At 37.7% G+C, this 21,836-nt stretch overlaps 1 protein-coding gene and 3 long non-coding RNA genes across 4 annotated transcripts; 3 read left to right on the forward strand and 1 right to left on the reverse strand.

The window, feature by feature from the left end:
• Positions 1-311: 311 nt before the first annotated feature.
• LOC106910202 (DNA (cytosine-5)-methyltransferase 3C-like) lies at positions 312-9,165 on the forward strand. Its single transcript, XM_088007458.1, has 13 exons — positions 312-808; positions 1,932-1,976; positions 2,052-2,131; positions 2,970-3,082; positions 3,152-3,335; positions 4,120-4,204; positions 4,786-4,931; positions 5,063-5,153; positions 5,658-5,806; positions 5,878-5,963; positions 6,627-6,696; positions 6,789-6,910; positions 7,108-9,165. Exons 1-13 carry the CDS (start codon positions 415-417, stop codon positions 7,334-7,336), a joined length of 1,794 nt encoding a protein of 597 aa, XP_087863584.1. The 5' UTR covers positions 312-414; the 3' UTR covers positions 7,337-9,165.
• A 1,142-nt stretch (positions 9,166-10,307) lies between these two features.
• On the forward strand, positions 10,308-13,865 carry LOC148158485 (uncharacterized). Its single transcript, XR_015763847.1, has 2 exons — positions 10,308-11,843; positions 13,121-13,865. It is a non-coding gene; the product is annotated as an uncharacterized LOC148158485 (long non-coding RNA).
• Positions 13,866-13,992: 127 nt separating this feature from the next.
• Positions 13,993-15,414, reverse strand: LOC148158486 (uncharacterized). Its single transcript, XR_015763848.1, has 2 exons — positions 15,291-15,414; positions 13,993-14,220 (listed from the first exon to the last, which is right to left on the reverse strand). It is a non-coding gene; the product is annotated as an uncharacterized LOC148158486 (long non-coding RNA).
• Positions 15,415-16,101: 687 nt separating this feature from the next.
• LOC148158487 (uncharacterized) lies at positions 16,102-20,655 on the forward strand. The gene is made up of 3 exons (XR_015763846.1): positions 16,102-18,094; positions 18,326-18,416; positions 18,750-20,655. It is a non-coding gene; the product is annotated as an uncharacterized LOC148158487 (long non-coding RNA).
• Positions 20,656-21,836: the final 1,181 nt, after the last annotated feature.

Genomic DNA, 21,836 nt, shown 5'->3' on the forward strand with positions numbered 1-21,836 from the left:
AGCATTCAGTTTCTATGCACCACAAATCTGGAACAAACTTCCAGAAAACTGTAAAACAGCTGAAACACTGAGAGCCTTTAAATCTCAACTTAAAACCCACCTGGTTAGAGTTGGATTTGAAACGTAGTTAATTACAAATTTAATGATGGCATTGACTTAATGTCATGTTTTGATTTCATGTTGCATGACTCTGTGTTTATGATGCACTTTGAAATGCCTTGCTGCTGAAATGTGCTATACAAATAAATTTGATTTGATTTTTGATTTGCTGTGTAAAAAAAAAGATTATTCTGTGTGTGTGTTCCAGGTGTTGTTAAAACATACACCAGGCCAAAGGTGAAGAAGAAACTTTTTGAAAAGTCCAACCCAGCTCCTGCCTCCTCCACCCCGACGGAGAACAAAGATGGCGTCGAGATGAAACGCGTAGCCGTCTTGCTCAACAGACTGTCGTGCGCTCCCAGAGATCCGCCCTCCAGCTCCAAAACCAATGGGGAAACCGGATCGGGTTCTGCTGGCAAAAGGTCCAAACCTCCGACTCCCTACAGCGGGAAGCAGGGAAAGGAAAGATCCCAGATGGAGAAGGACAAATGGGACGCAGAGTGGGACCAGGTGAAAAGCAAATGGCAGAGACAGAAAGTCCGAGGACGGAGCCTGAAGAAGAGCTACAGCTGGCTGTCAGGAGAAGATAACGACATGTCGCCGGACTTTATCCCACAGAGGAAGAGGAGCTACACCAAATACACCAAAACGTACAATAAGGTCAACGTGACGAGCGGCGTTTACACACAGCCGGACCAGAAACTCAGAGGTAGGACGGTCATCAACTGATGGTCGCGCCATGACAGATTGTTAGTGGTTATTTGACTCAGTGGAGGAAGTCCACCTGATAATCACTTCCATTTGGGTCTCAGCTGGTTCTGAAAACGTCCCCAGAGCTTAAAGCTGACCTATTACACTTCTTTGATCAGGTTAGGACTGCTCTATGGCCTATACAAAACATGTTCATTACATTTTGTGCACAAAATCATTCTTAGATAACGAGATTTCAGTCTGCTCAGTTCTGCTGAATTAGAGCTGTTTTAGGGTCACTTTAAATCCTAATAAGCTCCTGGCCACGCCCCCAAAATCAACGTTTACACTCGTTTGTGAAAATGGATGAGGAAACGTATAACCGTACATCTTTGAAAAGCAGAAGTGGAGCCTCCTGCACAACCAATAAGAATGCAGCGAGTAATTTCTGGGTCAACAGCTTAAACACCCGTCTTTTCCAGCAGCCATTGTACAGCACATAGAGCGGCAAGACGAGCTGAGCAAACATGCTGAAACTCAGCTGGGGTTGCTAGGTAACGGGCAGAGTTATGCTGGGGTTGCTAGGTAATAGCAACAGCTCATTTGGATTTAAAGTAGCAGAGGCCATAAAAGCACAGAACTGTCCTAACCAGGGAAACATAACAGGTCACCTTTAAAAGATAGAACTGCATAACAGTAAAATTAATCGAGTTAATTGCAGGGCATGTAGTTTATTGCATTGTAATCAAAAACTATATGGCAAGCAATTATGTCAAATAAATGTGACTCACAGCCTCTAGTAGGCTAAAATAATATTATAACAAAATAATATTCCATCAGAGTTGTAATATTCCCAGTGGAAACCAGAAGTTAAAACATTACTGCCTGCGTTCGGTTAGCTTTTACAAATTAAACTTTTTTTCCCCCCCAAATTCTGGTTTTATTTTATGCGTTTTTGCAGCAGGAAGCTTTCAGTAAACTTGTTTCTTCTTCTACTGAAGCAAAGGTGGACTTTGCTAAGCTAACGTTAGCACAGATGATGCGCAGAGCAAACATCCAAAAAGAGATTTTCTCCTGCTTCGTAAACAAAACAGAGGATGAGTGGTGGCCGTTATCTGTTACTGACAAATTATCTCTTACAGAGAAGACCATCAATCAGATCCTGGACTTAAGCCTCGACATCGAAGGTCGGTGTTCGCAGTGAGAATTTATCTGTCGTTCTGTGAATTTAGTCTCACGTCTTCCTGCCGTTTTACCTGCAGATTTCTGTTTGTGCTGCGGAACCAAAGAAATCGAGATTTCCCACCCGCTCTTCAAAGGAAGCCTCTGCTTGAAGTGCAAAGTAAGTTCCTGCTGCAGTGGAAAATATTTTAAACCAGTGCCACAAAAAACCTGTTTTTTACGTTTATCACAAACTACCTGGGCAAAGATGGAGCCCAAACTGTCTTCAAAGCTAACAGATCTGGTGTCAAACGATTTTTTATTTGTGCTGCTATCACTTTAAACGTGGTAGTAAAAAGTTTCCACAAGTCATCGTCAGTATCTTCAAAGCAAAAGTAGCAAAACTTTTAGCTGCACAAACATTTGAGACCATTTTGTTAGACTGGAGTAATGTGGAGGGCTGGTTGACCTTTCATGACCTCTGGAAACCTTTATTAATATCATTAAAATGATAGCAGCACAAAAGAAGCTTTATGCTGCACAAACATTTGACACCTTTGCTGTTGCATTAAGGTAAGATGGTTGATGTTTCGACCTTTCAGTATTATCTTCAAAGCAGCACAAACGTAGTCGAGTTGATTGACTTCAAATTTGTCAGGTTTTCTTTAAGATGATGGCAGCAAAAACAAAAATATTTGACACCAATGTTATAAAATTTTGGGTAATGTGACCGTTTTGACTTTTTAAAATTTATTTTGCTGCACAAAGGTAATTTAGTTGATTTCATTATTATGCCTCTACCTTTATATTTATGTCTCAAAACGACAACATATTATCGTTTATCTCAGTAACTTCTGGGACAGTTTGTCATGCAGCTGAGTTTCAGCATCAGGTTCTGCCTCTGCAAAAAACAAGGATGGTGAAAAGCTTCCTGGTTCGTTGGTGATTTCTTGTTTGGTGTTCAGACAACAGTCCAAATTAAAGCTGTAGTTTGAAACTCTGGCTCTCTGCCTCTGAAGGATAACTTCACAGAGACGCTGTACCGCTACGATGAAGACGGATACCAGTCCTACTGCACCATCTGCTGCTACGGCATGGAGGTCATTCTCTGCGGACACGACGGCTGCCACAGGTGGGTCTCCGTCGTCCCAGGCGGCCCATGCAGAGCAGGGGGTTTAGTCTCGGTCCGTTTGGTCTGCAGGTCTTTCTGTGAGGACTGTCTGAACATCCTGGTTGGTCCAAGGACGTTTGACTCTCTGAAGGTTGTGGACCCGTGGATCTGCTACCTGTGCCAGCCTCACCAGCCGCACGGCGCTCTGGTTCCCAGGGAGGACTGGAGGTTTCGCGTCCAGGAGATGTTTGCCAACAACAGCGCCATGGAGTTTGTGAGTATTCAGCGGATGGTGACAGTGCCCTCTAGTGGCCCTCCTGGTGAAGACGTGTTAGTCTTAAAGGGCTTTACATTGTTATAAAACATACCTGGAGTGTTGCCTTGATCCTTTGATCTCCATGGCATTCAGCTGCAAATCCCCTGGGTGGACCTAGCCCCGCCTCTGAGGCGCAGCTCCTCCCCCTCCAGCTCCTTCAGACTAGCCAGCAGCAATTAGCAAACAGCTGCTGAGCTCATTATAGGAGCTGCTGCTCAGAGCAACGCTGGTAAAAATGCTAAAGGGTTAACAGAGAAGCCATGTTGGAATGACTTCCTGGAGGTGGAGCCTCAGAAACGGCAGGAGTTTCTTAAAGAGACAGAGACCCAATTTCAAGGCAAAATCAAATTTCACACATTCAACATATTTTTATAACAACTGACTGTAACATAGTTACTTTATTGTGCTTTAAAATGGCCCAGAAAACACATAATAATGTTTAACGACTATTTTAAAAAAAGCAACAAACCTTTTTCTCAAAAAATAACAAATACAGTAATTTAAAAAAGCAACATAAGACATTAAAACTCTGGCTGCTCCTCTGTGGAAACCTTTTGGCCTGACGTCTGCAACATTTCAGTTTGACTCATTTTCTCGGATTCTGTGCAGCTTGAAGGATTTTTGCTCTTTTTGACCAGGATTAAAAGGTGCGACCCGCAGCGGTGGTGGGATGTGAACTCAAACGTCCCTCAGACTAACAGTAAATAAAGTTGATGGGTAATTGGCTGTGTTGTTGATGCAGGAGCCGCATCGCGTCTACCCGTCTGTCCCCACCGCGATGCGCCGACCTCTGCGGGTTCTGTCGCTGTTTGATGGGATCGGAACAGGTGAGCAGAATGTTCTCATCACTTCAGCTTCATTTTCTCTAAATTATTATGTTTTGTGCCGATTTGTGTTCTTGGTATTTTTTGTATTGTTATATTTTTAGTTTACTTGTTTGTGTTCGTTTTCTTCATATTTGTGGTTTTTGTTTTTTATATTTCCTCCTTTTGGTTCTTTGTGTTTGTATTTTTCACATTCCTGGTTTTAAATGTGTGTTCTTAGTATCTTTGTCGTATTCATGTTTCTTCTATTTAAATTCTTTATATTCTAGTTTTCTATTTGTGTTCTTCATGTTTTGTTCCTTGTATTTTTGTTATTTGTGATCTTCTGTGGTTTCTGTATTCTTGTTCACGTTCATAGTTTTTGCTCTTTGTATTCACATTTTAACCCTATCCTACCTGCGGTAGGATTATTGTCGTTTTGTTTCTCCTCCATCCTCACCAGAAGGTTGAACGTCCCTGTGAACAGAAACTGATGAGCTGAGTTTCAGTTTTCAGGCGTAATCTGTTTAATTTGGGGACATTAAACTAAATGCCAAATGGTTTTTGTTTCCGGTTTTAATTACATTTTTTCTCTTTTCCCTCAGGCTACTTGGTGCTGAAGGAGCTCGGCTTCAAGGTGGAGAAATACGTCGCCTCCGAGGTCTGCGAAGATTCGGTTGCCGTGGCAACCATCAACCACGACGCAAAGATCATCCATGTTGGAGACGTCCGATTCATCTCCCAGGAGCTGGTGGGTCAAATCTGCCGCTTTACTTCCCTTTTCTGAAGAATAAATTTAAAAACTTAACATTTTCTGGTTTACTGCTTTCAACGCAGAATGAAAAGTGTCTCATTTAAATGAATACAATTTTCTAAACTCAGCTGGAGAAGTGGGGGCCGTTCGACCTGCTGATTGGTGGCAGCCCCTGCAACGACCTGTCCATCGTAAACCCGCTCAGGAAAGGCCTCTATGGTTCGTACTGCAGCCCAGCATGTCCACATGTATAGATTCATTTTATTTACATAAATATTCTTTGTTTGAAATATATGTTTATACTTTTTGTATATTTAAGAGAAAATATATTTTTGTGTTTGAAAAAATCCTTTTTTGTAAAAACTATTTAAGTTGGAAATTCAAAACTACGAATCTGTTAATTATTTCCATTAATCACAATTAATTGATTTAGCCATTGTTGTTTCTATAATAATTAATGAAAATAACATAATTATTTAAAGATTAGTAGAAAAGTGATTTAATGTTTAAAGTTTGACTTTACAAAATCATTTAAGTCAACTAGAAGTTTTCACAAAGAGTGTAAAACAGAAAAGCTAACTGTGGTTAATCTGACTGCCGGTTTTAATCTGCCGGTTTCAATCTGACGCCTGTTTCAATCTGACGCCCTGTTTTAATCTGATGCCTGTTTTAATCTGATGCCTGTTTCAATCTGACTGCCTGTTTTATCCGTTTCCCGCTCAGAAGGCACCGGCAGGCTGTTTTTCGAGTTTTACCGCATCCTGCAGCTGCTGAAGCCCAAAGGGGACGACGAGCGCCCGTTCTTCTGGCTTTTCGAAAACGTTGTTTTCATGAATACGCACGACAAAGTCAACATCTGCCGCTTCCTGGAGGTTTGCTTCCCGCCTGCTGAGCCTGCAGCTGTGTGAGCGTGGAGGAGCTGATGGTTTCTGTGTTTTTACAGTGCAATCCTGTGCTGGTGGACGCGGTGAAGGTGAGCCCTGCGCACAGAGCACGATACTTCTGGGGAAACATTCCTGGGATGAGCAGGTGAGGCGGTGGAGACAATCAGGACTTCGTTCTGTTAAATCTGCCAGAAAGGCTTTAAAATGCAAAAGTAAATGTATTTTCCATCCTGTGGGACAGGTGGACTCACCTGTCTGGGCTGGAGTTTAGTGTTTTTACACAGAAAACGTTTAAGTTTAAATGTGAAACTTTAGATTTTGACTCTGAAATATTAAAACATTTCAAGCTTGTAAAAATAATAAAGAACTTTTTTGTTTTTTACAAAAATATTTTTGCAATAAATATATTTTATATTTTTATTTTTTTAATGAAATGGATGTAAAAATATATTTTTAGAAAAAATATGTTTTATGTTTTTGGTAGTATATTTTATACACAAAATGTTTTTTGGGAAAAAATAAATGTTTAACCAACTTCTTTTTGTAAAAACTACCAGTTAATTTTGAAAAGTGAAAACTTCTAAACATTAAATCACTGAACTGATAATGTAGAAGAACAATTATGTTATTTTCATTAATTGTTATAAAAGAACCGAGGGGTAAAACAATTGATCGTGATTAATCGATTATTGAAAAAATCATTAACTAATTTAGTAATCAATTAATCATTAACTGGAGTATACATACTGGGAAATGTTTACAAAAAGAATAACGTACTTAAAGCAGTGACTGATCCAAAACTCGCCAGGCCCATCATCGCCTCCCAGAACGACAAGTTGAACCTGCAGGACTGTTTGGAGCTCGGCAGAGAAGCCCGGGTGAGAAAAGTCACGTTTACCGTTTGTATCAGAGGTTCTGCTCCTGTTCCCAGCAGCTAAACTCACGACTGCTGGGGGGATTTTACTTCCAGGTAACCAAAGTGAGAACGATCACCACAAATCCGAACTCCCTGAAGCAGGGGAAGGACGTGTCCTTGCTGCCGGTCATGCAGAACGGGAGAGAGGACATCCTCTGGATCACAGAACTGGAAAAGTACGTAAACGTATGGATCCCTACAGCGAGACGTCAGGATCCCCGTCATTTACCCGTTTCCTTTTCTTTGTAGTTTTCGTTTTCATCTCACCCTGTCATGTGGGACTGAATCGATATTCTCCCACTTTGATTGGTTAGAAACAGACGCCATCTTTAGATGAACTAAAGCACGTGATTTTTTTCCCTCTTCTCTCCAGGATCTTTGGTTTCCCCAAACATTACACCGACGCGAGGAACATGAACCGGCAGCAGCGGCAGAAGCTGCTGGGCAAGGCGTGGAGCGTGCCGGTCATCCGCCACCTCTTCGCCCCGCTGAAGGAGTACTTCGCCTGCGATGAGCTTCCTCCCATCGCCGCCGCCTGCGTCTCCACCGCCAGCACCGCGCCTTCCTCGCCCAACTCCCCAGACCTGCAGCAGCTCCGATAGATCCGGAGCTGCGCCACGGTTCTGTTTCCCGTCTGGGACGCAGAACTACGTAATTGGGTGAAAGTAAATCACTATTTAATGGTTTATTATCTTTACAATAAGTCTGTTGGCTTTCTACACTGCCGTTCACTCAGTACTCTAAATTTTAACTAAATAATCTCCATATTTTGTGCAATTAATCGTGTAATTTTGCTGCCTCTGACTGGCAGCCATTTTCCTCAGGAAATGTGTATGAATGCACCAGTGTAACAGTTTTTAAGATGGATGAAACAACCTCATGGTTGATGAAATATTTTTGGGCTGCATCTGCAGAATGTGAATCATGTGAAGCTTTTTTACTGATACTTTTTAAAATCAAAACTAGTTGACTGTTTTTATAAGACTGCTGTGACATTTGAGTGTTACTTTTTTAAAATCTTCATTGATTTGGGCTTTGAGCTCTACTTATATGGAGGACTGATCCTGCCAAAATTAGCCAAAACTATGGAGAAAAATTGACTTTGTAAACTAATTGCACCGAATATTGCAACAAAAAAATTTATTCAAAATGTTAATAAAAATTTTCCCAGCTTATTTGATTATAAAATGTAACATGAATTATTTGTTTAGTTAACAGAAGAGTGAAAAAATGCAGAGGAAAAATTACCGAGGAGAATAAATATATGATTTTAAAAAGTGACTAAATACGCAATTTGTCAAAACAAAATGGAAAAAAAATTAGAAAAAAATTTAATAAGTGAAAATTAATAAAAATATTTTATATGGCTATAATGAAATAAGTTGGAAAAGTTATTTTTATTTTTTGAATGCCATATTTGGCACATTTTGTACTTTATCAAGCAATTTATTTATTTCTGTCTTTAGTGCCAATTTTGGCAGGATGTGCCTTCCATACTCTGATCATGGTATAATGAATGGGCAAAAACAATCATTTGAATTTTGTAAATCTGCAGTCAGGTGAGTGACGGACAGTTGTGGTGGATAAATCTACCTCATCATTGACCTGCAGCGCCTTAAACAAGCTGTCCATTGCTGTTTACCTGCAGATCCGTTTGGGTCAGAACTGGTTACAAACTGAGCTAAAACATTTAGGAAAATGACTTTATTCCAACTGCTGAACCAAAAAAAATCTGACATTCATTCATTTCCTTTTTATTTCTGTGAATTTTATAAACACGGTTTGATGCATTTCTACCAAAAACATACTGATGCACTTTCATTTTTTAAGCTAGAAAACTAAACCCGTAATGAGAGAAACAAGAATAAGACGACAAAATGCAAAGAATGTTCAAACCCTCTAGATTCACTCTGTGTTTCCAGAAGATTTATTGAACATCTTTTACTTTTATTCTGCAGGATTTATCTGTTATTAAAGCTTTTAAATCAAAATTGGAGCAAACGGAACAATCAAGTCACTGAGGAATCGTCCTTTTTTTTTTTTTACGTTTCTTACAAACTACTTTAATTTAGCTGCTTCTTGTCAACATGATTCCTTTTTTACGGATATTATTGGTAATATTGCCACTGACAGAAACTATTAAGAATGAAATTGAAATGCTGGTTCTGATGTTTACATTTTATTCTTTTTCTTATTTTTTATGTTAATGCCAAAAGTCCTGATTTGTGGGACTGTGATCTGTTTTATTGGTGGATCTTTTCTTTTTTTTTAACGTGAGCAAAGTTCATCCAATGCTTTTGCACATTACCTCAAAGGGACTAAATGCTTGTTGGCTGTATGAAGGTTTGAACGTGTACAAGCACAAAATACTGTCCTGTTTGGCTCTACAAATGCTGTTAGGATTTGGAATAAAATTTTGTGAACATCAGAATTTTGTTCTTGAGAAAGTTTCTTGAGATTTCTTTTCTCCTTGTCCCTTATGGAGCTCCGTATTGATCTGATATGTTTATACTCAAGCCCAAGCTCCAAATGAAAACCTATAAATCTCCATGTGTCCTCCATCGTTGATTGTCTCTGATGTTTTGGATCTAAAGAAAGTATCTTGGGATCTCGAGAAAATAAATGTAACATTTTCCTCACGTCTCTAAAGAAAGCATTTTTGCTGAGTTTTTATGTACTAGCTATTTTCATCAATACTAAATGAAGTAAGTCAACATGCTCATGAAAGCATTTACACACCGCCCACTGCTAGTGTCAACATGCTATTTCCCCTTCTTGCTAGCGATAGCTGTCGTGCTAACATTAGCTTTGTACCTAAAATAAGCTTATTTTAGGTACAAATAAGGATAAACATAGCTAATAAATAGAAAATTGTCTAAAATGCAATTTTAGACAATTTTCTATTTATTAGCTATGTTTATCCTACTGAATGGACAAAGTCCATGTAAATCAACACGCAGGAGGTCCCATTGATGCTACTGATAGCATTTAACCTTAGCATTTTGGGTAATTTTACTTTATATACCAATGTTAGCATGCTGAATGGAGTAATTTTGTGTTAGTCAACATGCTAACAATAACCTCATCCTATTGGTAGTATCAACATCCATCTTCTTTACACCCTTGTCCCTTAGTGGGGTCGGGAGGTGCTGGTGCCTCTCCAGCTATCGTTCCGGGCGAGAGGCGGGGTCACCTGGACAGGTTGCCAGTCTGTCGCAGGGCAACACAGAGACACACAACCATGTGTAGCAGTGTGATATTATTACACTAGATTGTCAAATGAGAAGCAATTCCGGTAGGAAATCATATGAGCACCGGCAGCTTTTATTTTGAAAAGACGGCAGATCCATTGCAAAACAGCGGGTAACTTCATGTTTCAAAATTATTTTTATTGAAATTTGATGTGTTGTGAATGAAAATGTAAATTATTATCTCTACTGTCAAACATATTGAGTTCATGGATTGTTGTTTTGAGTGTCAGTTCAGGGTTTAAGAAGAGAAATTAACGGATCGTACCATTATAGCCCGTGAAAGGTTTTCCCACGCTCTCTGTCGCGCTCTTTCTGTTCGAATTCCGTGGGAGAGGGTGCTGTGGAGCGCTGTGATGAGAAAAGATTCAACTACGCTACACATCCACGCACCTAGGGACAATTTAGACAGACCAATTAACCTGACAGTCATGTTTTTGGACTGTGAGGAAACCGGAGCACCCGGAGAAAAACCACACATGCACAGGGAGAACATACAGAAAGACCGGGGCTGGGAATCAAACCCAGAACCTTCTTGCTGCAAGGCAACAGCTCTACCAGCTGCACCACTGTGCAGCCCTAGTACCAACCTAATAGAGACTAAGTATGACTTAACCAGACAAGATTAAAACGACTTAACTATGTAAATGTGATTAAACACAATCAGTGCAAACAGTAAATACAAAGAAAGGAAACTTAAACAATTATTGTAAATGTTATAAGGTATTAGGACCTTACAAGGATGCTAATTTTACTGGGACACTGACACCCACAACAGAATAATTTTCATTCTGATGGACGGCCACTTATGGAGAGCCATTTCAGACAAAATTAAATTAATAAATGGGTGAAATAATTAAAAAATGAGTAAAATAAATTAAAAAAATGAAGAAAATGAGTGAAATAAATAAAAAATTTGTTAAATAAATAATTTAGCTTTTTCATTAAACCAGTTTTTAATTTATTTATTTTTCATATTATCAATTTCCCAATTTCTCTTTTTCATTAATCAATTTCTCATATATCCCTTTTTTATTTACCCATTTTCTTTTATCTGTTTTTCATTTACCCATTTTTCATTAATCTCTTTATCTATTTACCCATTTTTCATTAATCTATTTTTTAATTTAACCATTTTTCAATTTCCTTTTTCAATTAACCCGATTTTATATTTCCCAGTTTCATTAATCAATTTCTCATATATCCCTTTTTTTATTTACCCATTTTCCTTTATCTATTTTTCATTTAACATTTGTTTGACATTTTTTTTATTTTCCCATTTTCCAATTTCCCTTATTCATTTAGTATTTCCTTATTTATCACATTCTATTTCCCCGCAAAACTTAGAAAAAAATAAATGCAAATGAGGAGAGGCACGTCATCAGGCTACACCTTCCCCAATTGGTCGGTTAGCGTCACCTGTACTTTCCTTCAAGAAAGATGGCGACCTACTACCGGGTTATCAATAAGCTGAAGCTCATTAACTTCATTAGAAAATAGTGTTATTACTCCTGACTTTATTTTTGGTGTGGCCGCTCAGACAGAACGTGTTTCAGCTGGCGGCTCTCATGGCTCAGAGCTTCACCGTCGGGGGTTTTTATAGTTTGGACGAAGCGGCCGCTGAAGTTGGCTTACGATTGAAGGTTGGGGACGCCTTCGTAGCTACCAGCTGTGGTCCAACTATAAGGAGCAGACTTTACTGTACATCGTAAATGAAGTACAATATCCAGAGGCAGCTCTATGGAGCATCGAGCTGAGAGAGTGAGAGTGCCAAGCCTTGGAGATCTGGATCGGAGGCCATCTTTCAGACATGCACCGCTGCTGTCCGTCCAGGATCCTCCGGTTGCCCAGACGCTGCACGGTAAGCTAACGCTGATGGTTGTTGTCCAACTACAGTCATATTTAATCAATAGGTGCTCAATTACGATCGCGGAAGGTTTTGAGTTGATCTCGGCACTAGGTGACAAACTGAACGCCGCCAGGATGTTGAGACCAGCGCGTCCAATACATCTTAAGGATAAAATCAACAAAACGTGTTCAAATTAATGGCCCAACAAAATTAATAATCTCAGTAATTATTGTTTAAACAAGGTGTTGCGCCTTTCTGTGCATTTCGGTACCATTACAAAAGTAAAAAGGGACTCAAAGACCCTGATGAGCAGAGCATAAGTTTAAATGGGCTAATCAGCCACAGCTGTGTTCATGAGAGGAGAGGCTTTTTAAGGAGAAATGAATATGAAGCCTGAAAACCTAAAATCTTAACGGACTGAATCCGTTGTGTTTTTAGCTGATCTCTGCTGGGTTTGTGGGGCGCAGGCGGTTGCCACGGCAACAGGTTGATTATACAGTAAAAAGGCAGGAGAGGTTTAGAGTCATTGCTGTTATTTTACTTTTGTAAACAGACAACCTGAATACAGGTAATCTGACCTTTAGTGAAGGTTCAGAATGAAAAATGGATAAAAGTTGAACTTGTGCTCCAATCTTTGCCTCTCGGTTCATTCCTGAACTGTGCCAAGTGTGGGCCACATGCATACATGTATATAAAGTAAATATGACTATTAATTTAAGTAGTTCTTTGTGGATGTATAACTTGCCCACCTTAGTTTCCCTCTTTGGTCAACATGTGCCTCAACATTTGGTTACTGTTCCTTAGAGGTGGGCAGAGGGCCACAATTTGTACTCCAGGAATAACAGCAGCACTTCAACATGTTTTTACTCAGAGTTAAAAGTAGCTGAATAAGAAATTACACAAGAGTAAAGAAGAGTAACTGATCAAGTTATCAATGATTTCATATCTAAAACAAAATTACACAGAAGGCCCAAAATATAAAGTTCAGTGGAAATGTTAGACAAAATGAAATTATTTTTTTTCAATAGTGACGCTTCATAATAAAATGACTTGAGTAAAAGTAAAAGGTTCAGCATAGTAAAAGTATTCCTAAAAGTTCATTTGAGTTTCAAAAAGTTACTCAACTATATTTGAGTAAATGTAATTAGTCAGTCCTAAACTCTGCCCTTCTGAGGGAACAGGAGAGGGAACTGTTAAGGAAATAGATTAATCTTATTTTGATATTAAACACCGTTTCAAATAACAAACCAATCAGGATTAACAACCAGAACATATTATGTTTATTCAAGGGTGAAGGAACAGAATGACAGTGGAGATTCTGTCTGAGGGACCACGGCTGACCGTCTGCACTGTGAGCAGCACCAGAACTCCTGATGGGTCTCCTTCAGGAAGAACCAGAGAGATGGCCGACCTCCACAGAGAAGAGTTCACCCAAACATCAGAGGAAAAATGAATGCTGGTGCTCAAACAGAGCAGCCTCTTTTCTTAAACCCAACACACACAGGGCGTTGTGGCCCTGATTAAAAACCTGCTAACTTCAATGTAACTGAAACTCAGAACATCCAGAAATGTGATGAACTTCAGACACAGAGTGAAAATAACACAATAAGAAGAAAACATTTGTCTATATCACTCTGTTATACAGGACATTAACATTTTAAAGTGTTTGTTCCAGAGCAACTGATACAAACGATAGCATTAGCTCGTCCATTAATCAGATATGTATTGAGGCCAGGTGTGACAGAAGGAAACACCTGAAACATGCAGGGCAGACCGACCTGAGAACTGACTGGTTAAACTATTTCACTGACACTTCAGATTGCAGATTTCCAATTGAAGGCATCCGTAAGTGAACACAATCATTATTTAATAAACCAAGCTGTGTAAAATAACTTATGGTTACTATTAATAACCCAATATGTCATGTTTGTTCATTTCTAGTACATACAAGGTACTCCACTCACTGTTTAGCTTCATGTTGAAGAATCTTCAGTGTAATGAAACCAAAAAATAAAACGGGTCCAAAACTTTCAATCTGTATTCTATTTTTGTAGCTTTGTTGTATTGAGATTACTTTGTTTTAAGCCACAAACAAACGATCCATTTTATTGTCTCTGGGATGTGAAAACATTAGAACTACACAGATTAGAAGGAACACAGATTTCATAAGAAACATTTTGTTTATTCAAAACTGTAAAATACAGACGGTTCTTGCATATCAATGCTATAAGAACAGCCACATTTTTTAAAATGAATGTGTCACCAGTGCATGTGGCTGGGTGTTCCTGCTCCAGAAAGGTGAAGGTCTCTGGTCATCCTGAAGCTGTGAGATCACTGGAAACACTGAGACCAGAGGCCTGCAGGATGGTCTGCTGTGACAGCTTAGCATCTGAAAACATACATGATGGAAACATTCATGAATGTGCTACGCCAACAAGCTGTACTTTTGACCTGGTGGCGATCACCTGTGTCAGTCAGTTATGGTAGATCTGAACTTTGGTTTGATGAACTCGGTATGAGAAACTTCAGACTGACAGGAGTTAGGTTAAAGCCACATCTTGTGAAGTTGGTATATTTTTCCTCCAACAAGATCCAGAGAAATCGCAACAACCAGAAGTGGGACTAACATTTATTTCAATGTCATTTGTGAATGTCAGCTTCTCATTTTCAACAGTGGAGCTTTAAAAGTTGAAAAAGGTTATTTTGGAGAGTTTTAACGCATCGAAAAGCCTCTTAGACTCAAAGCAAGATGCCAGAGCCACAAAACTTAAAAAAATAATAATTTCACATAATTATTGCGGTATAAGCCATTTGTTTGTTACTTAATGAAACAGTCACAAATGAACGAGGTAGTTAGTCCAAGTTTGTCGTTTATTGAACGTTCATAAACTACAGCGGCTGTGATGCATCCCAGCAAAGGTAAACAAATGTAAAATAACAGCAATGACTCTAAACCTCTCCTGCCTTTTTACTGTATAATCAACCTGTTGCCGTGGCAACCGCCTGCGCCCCACAAACCCAGCAGAGATCAGCTAAAAACACAACGGATTCAGTCCGTTAAGATTTTAGGTTTTCAGGCTTCATATTTATTTCTCCTTAAAAAGCCTCTCCTCTCATGAACACAGCGGTGGCTGATTAGCCCATTTAAACTTCTGCTCTGCTCATCAGGGTCTTTGAGTCCCTTTTTACTTTTGTAATGGTACCGAAATGCACAGAAAGGCGCAACACCTTGTTTAAACAATAATTACTGAGATTATTAATTTTGTTGGGCCATAAATTGAAAACACGTTTTGTTGATTTTATCCTTAAGATGTATTGGACGCGCTGGTCTCAACATCCTGGCGGCGTTCAGTTTGTCACCTAGTGCCGAGATCAACTCAAAACCTTCCGCGATCGTAATTGAGCACCTATTGATTAAATATGACTGTAGTTGGACAACAACCATCAGCGTTAGCTTACCGTGCAGCGTCTGGGCAACCGGAGGATCCTGGACGGACAGCAGCGGTGCATGTCTGAAAGATGGCCTCCGATCCAGATCTCCAAGGCTTGGCACTCTCACTCTCTCAGCTCGATGCTCCATAGAGCTGCCTCTGGATATTGTACTTCACTTACGATGTACAGTAAAGTCTGCTCCTTATAGTTGGACCACAGCTGGTAGCTACGAAGGCGTCCCCAACCTTCAATCGTAAGCCAACTTCAGCGGCCGCTTCGTCCAAACTATAAAAACCCCCGACGGTGAAGCTCTGAGCCATGAGAGCCGCCAGCTGAAACGCGTTCTGTCTGAGCGGTCACACCAAAAATAAAGTCAGGAGTAATAACACTATTTTCTAATGAAGTTAATGAGCTTCAGCTTATTGATAACCCGGTAGTAGGTCGCCATCTTTCTTGAAGGAAAGTACAGGTGACGCTAACCAACCAATTGGGGAAGGTGTAGCCTGATGACGTGCCTCTCCTCATTTGCATTTATTTTTTTCTAAGTTTTGCGGGGAAATAGAATGTGATAAATAAGGAAATACTAAATGAATAAGGGAAATTGGAAAATGGGAAAATAATTTTTTTTCAAACAAATGTTAAATGAAAAATAGATAAAAGAAAATGGGTAAATAAAAAAAGGGATATATGAGAAATTGATTAATGAAACTGGGAAATATAAAATCGGGTTAATTGAAAAAGGAAATTGAAAAATGGTTAAATTAAAAAATAGATTAATGAAAAATGGGTAAATAAAAAAGGGATATATGAGAAATTGATTAATGAAACTGGGAAATAGAAAATCGGGTTAATGGAAAAAGGAAATTGAAAAATGGTTAAATTAAAAAATAGATTAATGAAAAATGGGTAAATAGATAAAGGGATAAATGAAAAATGGACAAATGAAAAATAGATAAATGAAAAATAGATAAAAGAGAAATTGAGAAATAGATAATCTGAAAAATAAAAAAATAAAAAAATTGGCTTAATGAAAAAGGTAAATTGAAAAGTGGTTAAATGAAAAATAGATTAATGAAAATGGGTAAATGGATAAAGGGATAAATGACAAATAGAGAAATGAAAAAGAGAAATTGGGAAATTGATAATATGAAAAATAAATTAAAAATTGGTTTAATGAAAAAGCTAAATTATTTATTTAACAAATTTTTTATTTATTTCACTCATTTTCTTCATTTTTTAATTTATTTTACTCATTTTTTAATTATTTCACCCATTTATTTATTTATTTATTTAATTTTGGCTGAAATGGCTCTCCATAGTCCACTGAGTCTGGTCGTCAAAAGCAAAGGGATTGTCTGAGGAACACCTTCCACAGACAGAAATCCTAAAACAGAAACACACTGCACTGAAAAAATGAGAATTGAGGGGTTTTTGAATTTGCACAAACAAAATAAGTTAATACTACACAATTCAGTCATCTTTCTTGTATTTACACAATTGAATAAAGAACAATTTACTTAATAACCAACAATAATGAAACTACACATTTTTCATATGTTGATTTAACGTGATTAAATTAGATTACTAAAACCATTGTAATCATGTTTCATCATTACCGGAAATGATGCAATATAACAAAGACAAGGATTAAATATGATTGGACAATAATAAGAGCGGGCTTTTGAATCTTAACCAATAAGAAGTCAAACAAGATAATTTTAAAGATATCGCGATTGCCGCGCAGTTTCTTCTGACTATTCAGCCACAAGACCACAAGACAAGTCTTTGGAGGTGGACCGATTAGGTAAGTGATCTAAATATTATTTTTTGTAGTTGGGAATGTTTCCATAAAAAATATCATTCTATATGAGAAGTCATTTGTAAACCGTCTGCATGTTCTTTGGTTTTCACTTTGCTAGCTACCGTTATTAGCACCGGGGCTTAGCTCTAGTACAGATCAGTACATCATCGTTTATCAAAGTAGTTCACAAAAAACAGTTGTTACTGATCAAATTTGTAAGTAACTGACTCAGTAGCAATGAGGAAAAAAGCAACACGAACACTTTGCAAGCTAGTGGCTTTTCACTAGCTTATCGAGCTATCAAAACTGCCTCGTTACTTTCTCCCAAGCACACTAACAGAACCATTGTCTGTCGTTATGGTAACGGGTCTGCATTTAGCGTCGCTTACTGAGCGACAAAAATACGAATAAGAGGGATTTTGAGTACTTCGACTGTTTTCTGCCTTATTTTTCCTTATCCGTGGTGCACTGCGCTACGTTAATAATTCTCTCCATCTCCATGTTTCGTTTTGCTGATGTAATGGTTCTACCGCGGCAGCGGCGCTATGTGGAGGGCAAGGCTCAATGCTCCAGCGCGCTGGGCTGGAGCACAGTATGGAGTATAAATTCAGAATCTTATTTGAATCCAAATGTCTTCCAGATGCTCAAGTCTTGTGTAAAGTGCCCTCTGTAAATATCTACTAAGAAGTGTTGATGGTGACGTATGTTTGTTTAAACAATGTTATACAAGTTTTTTTTTAGTTTTTTTTTATGTAATGTTAATCTAAGATGTCTAGGCACATTTACCTGACTGTTCACTTCTGCAGCAGTGATTGTTGGGCTCTTACAAGTGTTGAACATTTGAAGCTCATTACTTTGTGCTCTTTTTTTCAGATAAACTCTTGAGTTTAAGAGAATTACCACCATACCACTTCAGTCAAAGTTCTTGTCTCAGCTGGATCTCCATTTTGACAACCTGATGAAGATGTTCAAAAGAAGAGGAGGACAGCTTGGACAAATGCTAGGACAAGTTGTTGCACAAATGGAGGAGGTAAGTGATGTAGCCACAACACAACTATCAATCTTTTTGGATAAACTTTTTTAATGCAGAAAATTACATTTTCCTTGTGTTAAATGTTCTCACCTTTAACTTTTACACCTGCTTGTTTTCACTTCAACCTCTACTGTATGTCTTCACTTTAAAAATAGTTGTGTAAAGTAAATTGTTAAACTTCAAGCATAAGGCTTGAAAAAAGATTCTAATTCCATTAATTTCCTTCAGTGTGAAGATGTTGATGCTGCATGGGAGTGTCATTAAGGAAGTCTGCATGTATATGGGAGAAGATCCAGCCAAGCTCATCCAGGAGTATGTGGTATGTATGTATATGTGTATTTACGCAACTAGAGATAGATAAATATCTCTAAATATAAAGAAAGATTTATATCTGTACATACATAATTATTTCTATCTAGATTTAGATTTCTCTAGATATGTATATCTCTTTCTACATGGATAGATACATCCATCTATGTCTATCTCTACGTTTAGATATACTTGAGATATATCTATATTCATCGAAATTTACATTGATCTGTCCAACCTTTTAGAGATAGCTCTTATAGAGAAATGTCTGTCTATCTATCTATATATATAGATGCATCTAGGTCTAGAGAAAGAGAGATTAACTTGTCATCACTTCACATAGGGTGTGGATGAAGCTACCATTGAAGAGGCTATTGGAACCACCACCACCTGCGTTTTTCATCTGAAAGACTTCATCACATGAAGACATCAGGATCGTCCATGAAGGCATCAGGGTGGTGTCCAATTTGAATAGTGTGCCAACAGCTGTTGTAATACTTGTTGGACTGATATATGGGCTGAACCTCGCCTACCCTGCTGGCCTTTGCTACACTTTTGAGGTGTTACAGAAGATAACAATGGAACTGGATGGAGGTTAACTGTCCAACAAGACATTATTCCTTAAAAACTGCCTCTATGAGTGAGTAAATGGACATTTTAGTCCATTAGTTCACGAAAAGTGAACTAATGTTCACTTTTCGTGTTTTCTGTTGTTGTATTCCTCATTGCAGGACACAAATTTATTATTTTTTAATAACTAACTGCAGAAATATGTTCAAGGTCAACTATTAAGTTGCAGTATGTGATATTTATAAGCAATAGGTTTTTCACATATTTGTTTAAACTGTCACTATGATATTGCATAGTAAACAGTAAAACATGAGACTGATGATATAAAAAATAAGCTGTGTTATACAGACTTGACATAATTTTAACAAATACGTACAAAAGAATTGTCACAAAAGTTACATTTTGCAGCATGTACATGTTCCATAAAGTTGATAGAAACCTATCATAAACCTGGCATAGCATCTGTCATGAACAGGAAGGAGTCTTTACTAATGTCTATGACTGCTATGAAGTGTCATTTGGTAAATAATGACACTTTAATGCAAAGTTGGCACTTTTAATGCAACTTTTGGAGCAACTTTGCATTAAAAGTGTCATTGTTTACCAAATGACACTTCATAACAACATTCATAGACATTTATAAAGACTCTTTTATGTTCATGACAGTGTCATGTCAGTCTTGTGCACCCCCGTCAAATAAAGTCTTAGCCAGATTTCTACAAACTGTTTGAACATGTATTAATATGAAATTAATGCTGCAGTACGTAACTTTTATAACTTTCTTTTTACATATTAGTTAGGACTATCAGTACGTTGTGTCTGTATAAGACAAGGCTCAGTTTTTTTCACCAATTTTCTGTCTGATGTTTTATTGTTTGTAATGTAATAATATAGTGATAGTTTAAACAAAAAAAAACTTTTTTCTCAGTGGAACATACAGCAGCTTAAAGGTTGACCTTTAACATATCTATAAAAGATAAAATGATTTAGAAAATTATCAGCATCATACATGTTCAACTTTTTTGAGCATGTATGCTGCCAAATGTAACTTTTATTAAAAAAAATTATTTTACATATTATCTCATGTCAGCCATATGGGCACCCTGTCAAATAGTGTTATTGAAATCCGACTTACTTTTCTACATAATCTTGTATATCTCTTGTACAAATATGTTCCAGATTAACCTTTAAACCTGCAGTGTGTAACTTATAAAAATTAAGTTCTTTAAAAACAGTTGTATAAAATTTCACTCGTCTTTTACGAGGGAAAACAAGACAATCTGTGGAAGAAATCCAGCGCTGTCTTCCACTGACATGACATTGTTATAATGTTGACAAACATGTAAAAAAAAAAACAATTTGCTTACTTGCATACTGCAGCTTTAATGTCATGTTACATGTTCAAAAACATAGTTAAAATCTGAAATACTTTTCTATACCATGTTTAATATGTTTTATAAAGCTTAACTATTATATTTTCTTATCCATTTTATATCTTAAATATTAATATATCAAAACTTGATATCATTTCATATCTTAAATAACATGTTTGTTCATAAAAATTGTATTTCAGGTAAGACTCAATTTAAAAATGTTCTGTGTCTTAAATGTAAAAAATGTTAAATACAAAATGGTGTGATTTAGAAATGTTCATTTAAATAAAGTTCAATTGTTCAGCAGCACTTGCACTCTTTGTCTTTCTTGTCAAAGATCTTTCTTTTTTATTTAATTTTTTACATTAGAAAGGTATATAGATAACTTGAAAAAATTAAGTAGGATTTAAAGCTGTAACATGTGTTCCATTAACATGATAGAATTGTGTTCGCCCAACACAATTTCATTGAGTAATACTGGCAATGAAAAATAAGCTGGTGTTATTCATTATAATAGTGTTGCTAAGACATAAAAAAAGTTATTGATAATACATAATATATTTACATTATGGTAAGAGATAAAATGTTTGTAGTTTCAACTTAATATTTTCAAGTAATCTAATGTAAATAAAATATGTTGATTTGACAAGCTTTAAGTATTTGAGGGAAAGAGGGAAAATATGTCTGTTCTACTTATTTGCATTGTGTGGGACGGATGTACACAATAAAATTAAGTAAACTGAACAGCTTACTTAATGTAAGCTGTTCAGTTGTGTCTGTGACACCTGTGTCCAAACCCTGACACAGGTGTCAGGGTTTGGACGGTGACGGTCTCTTCGGACGGGGATCTCATTCTTCTTGGGATAATTGCTTAAAGTTTTCTGCTAAAATAGCGAGAAAAACACAAACTGATTCGGCTCTGTGACAAACGAATGCAAAGTGACAGTTAGAGAGAAAGCAGCAAATAAAGACCCTGACCTATGACGTCTGTTTTACATCATAGGCATCAAACCCGCCCGCATCATAAGAGCCTTCTGCTCTCCCGTAATAAGTCACGTGTCCTAGACTTATGTTTATATTTTAAAATATAATATCAGGGTGTGAGAGCAGGGAGGATAAACCGACGTCATGTCAAACATGTGGACGATTCGGGCGTGGCCTAGGTCTCAATATGGAGTAGACGTGTTTTGAGGAAGCTCCGACTCAACTTCACCATTATTTCACCCTAAATAATATTTAAGCTTTTTCTTAGTATATTTGTAGTGTGCCGTCATATTATGAACAAGATGACGAAGCCCAAAGGTAATAAGAAAGACAAAAGCTCAGGAGATGAGACCCTAGATGACCGGACCAAACTAGCAGGCGTCGAGGAGGCTAATGCTAACACGAGCCCCGCGTGCTCTTCGGGCCAATTGGCCCATGGGCCAATTCAAATATATTTAACTGATCCCAAAGGGAGATTAATTTTTAGGGAAACCGGAGCACCC

Source organism: Poecilia mexicana, unplaced genomic scaffold (genome assembly GCF_051168715.1).
Source record: "Poecilia mexicana isolate PSO_F unplaced genomic scaffold, ASM5116871v1 scaffold_7, whole genome shotgun sequence".
Lineage (NCBI taxonomy): Eukaryota > Metazoa > Chordata > Actinopteri > Cyprinodontiformes > Poeciliidae > Poecilia > Poecilia mexicana.

Coding starts and splice junctions, on each gene's coding strand:
- LOC106910202 (XM_088007458.1), top strand. CDS start 415: ATGAAACGCGTAGCCGTCTTGCTCAACAGACTGTCGTGCGCTCCCAGA. Junction 3,083..3,151: donor GGACACGACGGCTGCCACAG/GTGGGTCTCCGT, acceptor TTTGGTCTGCAG/GTCTTTCTGTGAGGACTGTC. Junction 6,911..7,107: donor TGGATCACAGAACTGGAAAA/GTACGTAAACGT, acceptor TCTTCTCTCCAG/GATCTTTGGTTTCCCCAAAC.